Source organism: Anolis carolinensis, chromosome 3 (genome assembly GCF_035594765.1).
Source record: "Anolis carolinensis isolate JA03-04 chromosome 3, rAnoCar3.1.pri, whole genome shotgun sequence".
NCBI lineage: Eukaryota > Metazoa > Chordata > Lepidosauria > Squamata > Dactyloidae > Anolis > Anolis carolinensis.
Window position 1 is genome coordinate 128,019,695 of NC_085843.1, and position 9,048 is coordinate 128,028,742.

Below are 9,048 nucleotides of genomic sequence, written 5' to 3' on the forward strand. Positions count from 1 at the left end.
GCACTTAACATAAATTGGGGTGCATAGATACAGTAAATATGAGTGATGAATCTGCTTAGATATAGGAATTCCACATATACAATTATCTTGCCTTGTGTAGGGGAGGAGATATCAGAGCCATCTATTTGGGATAATATAGCAAAGATGAATGCAAGTGAAAGGAAAAGGAGAGAATTGCTGCAAAAAAGAAGCAGTCTCTATGTGTGAGAGAGAAATGGCCAATGATGGGATTGCCATCAGGAACATATCAACGGTGAAGCACCATTTTAATAGAGCAAGGTCTTATTAAGATGAAGTGTTGGTGGATGAAGGACATATTTGTATGTCAGGCTTACTTCAAAGGACCAGTCTGAACGCAGATCAAAGACAGCTGCTCTCAAACACAATCTTTATTGAAGAATACATGACTTTGGAAAAGTCGAGAATGACCTAATGTTTACATACATCTAATTTTATCACTTCTGATGCAACGTAATATCACACGCAAATATCATCATCAAACCCCACCTTCTGGATCACATTTCCACCAAGGTTTCTATCCCCCCCACACTACAGCAATTATAATTGTTTATACTTTCACCCCTGAGTTCCCAGGCTCATTTTATCTTCTCCCGCCAGGTGCTCGCATGTTTATGTTATGAAGTCAGATTCAGGGCTTGGAAATTCAGCCCTGGGATCTGGCTGCATGACATGGCGCCCCCGTTTTCTTCGTCCTCCTCTTCGGTTCTTCTTTCACCATAGTCCTGAAACAAATCAAACAATAACTCTATGGGTCCATTTTGTCTAAAGTCCCCATATATTTTTTCAGCAAGCTGCGATGGAAGACTGGGTGTATTTTCCCTAAACTTCTTGGCAATGCCAATTGGAAAGTCACTTCATTGATAACACCCTGTATTCTGAATGGTCCAATATATTTGGGGCCCAGTTTTCTTGAAGGTAACCCCAATTTGATGTTTTGGGTACTTAACCACACTAGATCTCCTTTATCTAATTTATCGCCTTCCACCCTCTTTCTGTCTGCGAACGTTTTATACTTTTTGTGTGCTTCTTTTAACGATGCAGTCACTTGATTCCAACATTCCATCATTTGCGTTTTCCATTTCCCTGCCTCTGTTCCTTCATTTTCTGTCCACCTCGGCAATTGGGGTAAAGGTTGTATTTCATACCCGTAAACTACTTCAAAGGGGGTTTTGTTTGTTGCTGAATGTATAGTTGAATTAAAGGCTAGTTCCGCAAACGCCAACCACCTAGACCAGTCATTTTGTCTCATGTTAGAGTACATTCGAAGGAACTGCCCAAGCGTTTGCTGAGTACGTTCTACCGCCCCGTTTGTCATGGGGTGAAAAGCAGAACTTAAACTCCTTTCTGCTCCTAGCATTTCCAAGAATTTTTCCCAAAATTTTGCTGTGAATTGTACTCCTCTGTCACTGACTACTCTACTTGGACATCCATGTAATTTGTAAATATGGTTTATGTACAATTCAGCTAGTTTCTCAGCCGATGGTAGCTTCGTCAGTGCTATAAAGTGGGCCTGTTTAGAAAACAGGTCTAATACTGTCCAAATATAACGATGTCCTTTGCTGACTGGCAGTTCTCCCACAAAGTCCATAGCTACACATTCCCAAGGCCTGGTAGGTTCCGCTACTGTCTGTAACAATCCCATAGGCTTCCCTCCTCCCGATTTATTTCTGGCACAATCATCACATTGGACAACATGATTCTTTATGTCCTTCCTCATTCCTGGCCACCAACAATGTTTTGCTATTGCCTTTGTTGTTTTGGTAATTCCTGTATGACCAGCGCTCTGGTTGTTGTGAAAACGATGCAGAATCTTAATCCTTAATATTGCTGGGATATACAGTTTCTTGTTTACAAACCAAAATCCCCCCTTCTGGTCCCCCTTTTCTGCGTTGGACGCGATCCATTGATCTCCTTTATAAGACTGTTTTAGTTCATTTCCCCAGTTATCTTCCCCGCCGAGTTCGACAAAAGCCGTGTCCTCCTTTTGGGTTTGTGCTCTTGTCCTGACAGCTAAGCCCCATTGTTTGTCAGAGAATATTGTCCCCTCCTTTGCTGTGGTTAGGCCTTCGTGTTGAGGCATGCGTGAAAGAGCATCTGCCAAGACATTCTGTTTCCCTTGAAAAAACTTTAATTGGAAATCGAATCTGCTGAAGTATTGCGCCCATCTGATTTGTTTGGGGGACAATTTTCTAGGAGACTTTAAATACTGGAGATTCTTATGGTCAGACCAAATCTCGAATGGGATTCCGCTTCCTTCGAGGAAGTGTCGCCAGCATTCTAAGGCTTTTAATATGGCTAATGCCTCTTTTTCCCATATTGGCCAACTTTTTTCAGTTTCGCTGAACTTCCGTGACAAATATCCACAGGGTTTTAAGTTCCCATTTTGATCCTTTTGCAATAGCACTGCCCCGTACGCACAGTCTGAGGCATCGCAATGGATTATGAAAGGGCTCCTGATATCAGGGTGTTTTAAGATGGGTCCTTCAGTGAAGCATTCTTTTAAGGTCTCGAATGCCTTTTGGCATTCTGGCGTCCAACTCAGTTTGGCGCCGGGAGCTTTCACTTTTGCTGTCTCCCCTTTCCCTTTTGTTTTTAAAAGTTCTGTAAGGGGTGCGGTTATTTGTGCAAAGCCTTTTATGAAGGGTCTGTAAAAATTTGCAAACCCCAGAAATGATTGTAATTGCCTCCTTGTTTGGGGCACTCCCCATTCTTTCACATCTGCTACTTTAGCTGGATCCATAGCTAACCCTTCTGGAGACATCCGATATCCCAGAAAGTCAATTTGAGTTTTATTAAATTCACATTTGGACAGTTTTGCGTACAGCTTTGCTTCTCTTAGTCTCTGCAAAACTTCCCGGACCAATTTTACGTGCTTTTCCTTATCTTCAGAAATGATCAAGATATCATCAAGGAATATGAACACCCCTCTGTACAATAACGGGTGTAGTATTTCATTTATAAGCTGCATAAAGCAGCCGCTTCCATTTTTTAACCCGAAAGGCAAAATTTCGTATTCAAAATGGCCGAATGCGCAGGAAAATGCGGTTTTCCAAGTATCCTCCGGTTTGATCCTTAATTTATGATACGCTTCAATTAAATCCAGTTTAGTAAATATGCTCCCTTTCTTCAATACGGTAATTAAATCCTTGACTAAGGGCATAGGGTATTTATTGTCCTTGGTAATTGCGTTTAAATTTCGATAATCAATGCACAATCTTAGGGAATTGTCTTTCTTTCTCCTAAATAACACTGGAGCCCCGAGAGGAGAATTAGATGGCTTAATGAAGCCTCGAGCCAGGTTTTTATCAATGTATTTTCTCAATTCCTCCTTCTCTTGCACAGACATGGGATACACTTTTGGTTTTGGTAAGTCTGCTCCTGGGGTTATTTCAATCCCTACTTCTATATTTCTTTTGGGAGGCAATTTACTGGCCACTTTCTGATTGAAAACATCCGCAAAGTCTCTGTATTCAGGTGGCAATAGCTGTGGGTCTATTTCCCCTGCTTCGTCTTCCTCGTCCTCCTCTTCTGCAATTTTGCTTATCTCCCATTGCATCTGCTGTTCTTTAAATGCTAAGCTTTTTCCTCTCCAATCTACTTCAGGATTTGCTTGTTCGAGCCATGGTATCCCCAATATTACATGGTATGTGGCAATAGGGGCTATCACAAAGGATATTCTTCCTCCCCATTTGCCTATTTTGCATGGAACTCCCCGTAATTCCTTTGTAGATACTTCCCCAGCAGCGACTGATCCATCTAGCTGCGAAAATGCAATTGGGGAGTCAAGTGCCATCTGCTGGCATTTCAGCGCTCCTGCTAATTCTGGGGTTATAATGTTCCTAGAACACCCGCAGTCTACAAACGCCTTGCAGGTGGCCCGATTTTCTAGCCCCGAGAGGCAAATTGGTACTACTATCATGCGTTTGTCCCGACTCACCAATCTTTCCGAAGATTCTGGGGCCTGCACCTCCTCCTCCGCACGCCTCCCGGTTGCTGGCTTGGGTTTTGGGGCTTTTGGCGGCTCCCCCTTCCGGGCCCAGCATTCCGCTGCTCGGTGGCCCGTCTTCCCACATACAAAGCATCCCGGTTTAGGTTTGTTGTCGTCTCCTCTGGAGGGAATCCCCGGCCTCCCTCCGGGTCTTTCTTGCTTCCTCGTTTCTCCTCGACCTCTCGCCACCGGTCTTTGCTGGCCGCTGCTGCTCCTGAAGCGCTTTACTTGGGCCAGGGTAGATTCGACGCGCCCCGCTAGTTGAATCCATCCCTGGAGCGTCTCGGGGTCGTCTCTGTGCGCTGCCCAGCTGAAAATCTCGGGGCGTAGTCCCTCTTTAAATAGTTCCACTTTGGTTACTTCAGACCACTCCGGTACCCTTTCCGCGAGGTGGAGGAATTCCTCTGCGTACTCGGGCACCGTTTTGTCCCTCTGTTTTATTCCTTTCAGCTGGTCTCGAGCCCTCAATTGCTCTAGCCGGTCTCTGAACCGGTTTTCCAGTGCGGCGAGGAAGCGGGGCACTGACCTCAGGCATGGGTCGCGTCTGGCATGCAATGCACATACCAGCTGGCCGCTCCTCGCTTTAGTGTGTTGCCGATGGCTCGAACCCTGCTTGCTTCGGAGGGAAATGTGTGTGCGTTGTCTTCCATGTATCCTCTAATGCTAATTAGAAAAAAGTTCAGTTCATCTGATTCCCCTCCGTATTCCAGCTTGAGATCTTCCCTTCTAGGCATCCATTCTGCAGCCCTTTGATGTTGTCTGGGCGGCATGGGGAAGGGTTGCATCAGGTTTCCTCGGGCGGCTCCTTGGAACACGCCGCGCCCCACTCCGGTGGTCATTCTGCGTGGCTCCTGGAAGTCTGCCGCCGCTGTCGGCCCTTCCGCCCATCCGCATACTGGCCTAGCTGTAGCCCCCTCATCTCGCCTTTCCTCGTCGTACGGCACATCCTCCTCCTCTTCCTGGACCCCCCGCTCCTCTCCGCCTTCGTCTGCGAATCCACTGGACCCGATCCCTGGCCCCAGTGGCCTTTCCACCCCGACGCCCATTCGGGGGGTTGGGAGCTCTGTTGGAGACGGCGGCCTCAGGGTCCCCAGGGCTCGCTGACGCTCCACTTCTCGCGCCATGCTGTCCCGGAACTGCAGCTCCTGCCAGTATTCCTCATCTCCCTCGTCCCTTGCCGCCACGGGACTCTGCGTTGACGCCCGCTGGCCCCTCTGGCTCCAATCTCCTTCTTTGCTTGGTTCTCTCTCGGCGCCATATCGGCTGGCCTCCTTCTGGAGATTCTCTTCCAATAATGGCACCAATCTCCCCACGGTTTCCGACAGCCTGGATAAATTAGTTTCCAGGATGGATAACCGCAGGGCCACGGTCTCCGGCATACTTCCTCCAGATCCCCAACTGGTTTCTGCAGCCGCAGAGACGCCTCTTCCGAGCCTGGGAATTCTCTGGGTCACGCCGTTCGGCTTGGGGTACCCCGTAGAGGAAGCTATGGCTTGCAGCGTCTCTTCTCTCTTCGGCCGGGCCCCTTGCAAAGGCCTCTCTGCCTCATTTGGGCTTTGATCTTCTCCCTCGCTCATTATCACTTCACTGCGAATTCCGCAGGAGGGTGAGAAATGGGATTCTCGACTTTAATGTCAGGCTTACTTCAAAGGACCAGTCTGAACGCAGATCAAAGACAGCTGCTCTCAAACACAATCTTTATTGAAGAATACATGACTTTGGAAAAGTCGAGAATGACCTAATGTTTACATACATCTAATTTTATCACTTCTGATGCAACGTAATATCACACGCAAATATCATCATCAAACCCCACCTTCTGGATCACATTTCCACCAAGGTTTCTATCCCCCCCACACTACAGCAATTATAATTGTTTATACTTTCACCCCTGAGTTCCCAGGCTCATTTTATCTTCTCCCGCCAGGTGCTCGCATGTTTATGTTATGAAGTCAGATTCAGGGCTTGGAAATTCAGCCCTGGGATCTGGCTGCATGACATTTGTAGATGTTTTCATGAAGCTGTTTCTCAGAGATCATAAAGAAGACGTATGAGAAATGACTCATGTGGACATGTCATCGAAAAGAGATGTTGGAAGTAGAAACGTGTACAATATGCTTGCCTAAGTAATTGTGTGCCTGCAGAAGACAACTGAGTATTCTTTCTTTGCCTTGTCTGTTCTGTTGCTTCACCACCAATAGATTGATATTCTTGAGGACTGGTTTCGTTTGTCACATCCTCCTCTTAGTCATGTATCCTATGGGAGCAAGTCACATCTTACTCTTTATCTCTAAACACAGTTAACAAGTAAACTTTTTTTCCACCAGAGATATCTTTTTCAGATGTCTGATGATTTTAAATCAAAGAGGCTTTAATACAGAATCGAGTGCTACGGATTCCATATGAAACTGAATTTGATAATTCACTTGAACTGCAAACCTGTACTTTTTGCCCAAGAATGAGCCTCACTCAGCCCAGTAGATATTACTCTTGATTAGCTATGTAGGGAATTGCAACATTGCCTTAGATAAAAATGTGTTTGAATTCAATAGAGAGATTAATTTGCATTTTCCTACCATTTATAGTAGCCACTGCAGATAGTTGGATAAGAGGCTTTAAAATGAAGGTTTATGAACCACCAAAGAGCTCTAAAAACACTGGAGTTTCATCTCCCCAAAATCATCAAATAATAATTAGATAATGCCACTAATGAATTCTGTTTACTATACCTGAAATTGCCCCCCTAAGGAAAAAAAAATAGGAACATAACTGAGAAATTATTTCCAGTTACACAGAATTCATTCTAATAAGATATAGGTTTTAGGTTGTCCCTTCAGTTCAAGTATTACATGTACTTGTCAAGATGGATGCCAATATATTCCTTCTAGCATAAGACAGAGCATGCTGGAGAAGGTAGATCTTTAGTCTAATCTAGCATGGCCCTCCAGATGTGCTGCGTTTGTGAGAGATACAGCTAGTGTCTGTGTGTGTGTGCGCGCGCGTGTGTATGTGTGTGTGTATGTGTATATATATATATATATATTTGCCACAATTTCTACAGGGTATCCCAGAAGTCATCATACATAGGAAAAATGGGAAATTGTTGCTAAATGTACTTTTATTAATAAAATACATGTTAATAAATAAAATATAATATAAAATATAATGTGAATTTGTTTTTTCCCTATATAGAAAGACTTTTGGGAGACCCTATATAATACAGGTAGATCTCAAAAACAGAATAGCCGGCATTCATCTCTTGAGACCACCATAGCACCATAAGGTAAAACTTCTCCAAACATCTCTCCTCCTTCCTGGCAGTAAAAAATAACAAAAATAACAAGCAATTTCCTGCCTTTTCCTGATAGTCAAAATCTGCTTGTCTGAGCTGACTGCCTTACAGTACCTAATTGGCCAACTTGAGCACCCCATGTTGAATCAAAGTAAAGTTCATTGGACCCAACATATTGCCTTCCACGTCAGTACAACAGGTCCTCCTATTGACAGAATTATTGCTGTTGCTCCACTAAGTCCCATGGTAACAGGAGCACTCATACACCAAGGTCTCTCCACTTTCAGTGGAGCTGCCACAATGCTCTCAGTAGTAGCCACAGTCAGGAGAAGAGATGACTGAGAGGTGATACGATAGTTATCTCAGACTGTCGTACTTTGGTCTGATCATGAGCCGACTCACTGGAAAAAAAACCCAGTGCTTGGTAAAGCAGAGGGCAGTGGGGAAAGAGTAAGACTACATTCCAGATGGATAGACTCAGCAGAGAAAGCCATGGTGCTGAGTCTGCAATATCTGAGCAATACTGTTGAGGACAAGATGATTTGTAGGTCTCTCATTTATAGAATTACTGTGAGTCAAAGTTGACATGAAAGTTGCTAACTACAACAAATAATATGAGTTAGAGCAAACCTGATCCCTAATTTATTCAAATTACAAGGAAAGGGATAGATTACCAGGGGTTGGGTTGGATGCTTTTGGAATCCTTTCAATATGAGTGGGGAGCTTCCACAATTACATCTGCCTTTTCAAATAAAAGGGAAAATGCAGTTACAGCTGCGTCCTTTAGTTGTTTCCCAAAACTTTAACTAAATTCAATGTGCCTTGAGTTTGCACACATGCTATAGTGAAATATGGATGGCCTTAAACTAATTGCTAAGCATTTATACCTTCTCAAAAGTTCAGGAGTGCATTAGAGAGCAACCTTCCCTTTGTACTAAACTGCTGAAGTACATGCTTACTGGAAGTAATTGTTTCTTGAGATGATAAAGTGAAGTATTTTTGGAGGAAGCTTAAAATAAAACTCTTTAATTAGTAACCATTATCTCTCAAATAAAAGATTCATTGGTACTAAGTCTTTAAGTCAAACTAAAGAATGCATTTGCTCCCTACTGGGCCTCCAAATGTAAAGTTTAAAATGGAAATTAATGTAGTTTGTTCATTCATGAGAAGTCACACTCCTGTTGCTAGTTTAGATGGTGTTCTTTTTTATATAAATACAACATCCTTATTTTTAGGTACTATCCATGTCTTATGTGCTTCTCCTGAACAATTTATGTCTAGCTATTTTTAATATGGGAAATCCACATGATGCATGTATGCTTCATGTTCACATATATAGGCCATTGGCAGAGACAGTTTCCATGGGAGAATCTCCTGAATTACAATGACTTAGTTCCTCAGGTAAATTAACATAAGGGCATCCATAGAAAGGCAGGTTCCATGTTGTCTTTTCTCACTACAGCTCTCTATGTCCTACCTCAAGTACCTCCAGTGAATTGAAAGGCTCTCCTGAAAATGTGGGATGGAAGAGTTGATGGGAAGCGGGGAAATAATTCAAATCAGACTAGAATTTAACTTGCATGGGTCTTCTGTCCCCTCTTGCACTTGCATCCCACTCCTTGTGGTTCAGAGCATTTCCTCAATTCTCCAAAGAAACATTTTCAAGGGTGCAGATAGCTCTGGGAGTAATAATAATAATAACAATAACTACTACTACTACTACTACTACTACTACTACTACTTATTC

At 43.7% G+C, this 9,048-nt stretch overlaps 1 protein-coding gene across 1 annotated transcript; it reads right to left on the reverse strand.

The window, feature by feature from the left end:
• Nucleotides 1-365: 365 nt before the first annotated feature.
• On the reverse strand, nucleotides 366-6,015 carry LOC134297578 (uncharacterized). Its single transcript, XM_062975500.1, has 2 exons — nucleotides 3,959-6,015; nucleotides 366-743 (listed from the first exon to the last, which is right to left on the reverse strand). Exon 1 carries the CDS (start codon nucleotides 5,584-5,586, stop codon nucleotides 4,537-4,539), a length of 1,050 nt encoding a protein of 349 aa, XP_062831570.1. The 5' UTR covers nucleotides 5,587-6,015; the 3' UTR covers nucleotides 366-743; nucleotides 3,959-4,536.
• Between the last annotated feature and the right edge of the window lie 3,033 nt (nucleotides 6,016-9,048).

Coding starts and splice junctions, on each gene's coding strand:
- LOC134297578 (XM_062975500.1), bottom strand. CDS start 5,586: ATGAGCGAGGGAGAAGATCAAAGCCCAAATGAGGCAGAGAGGCCTTTG.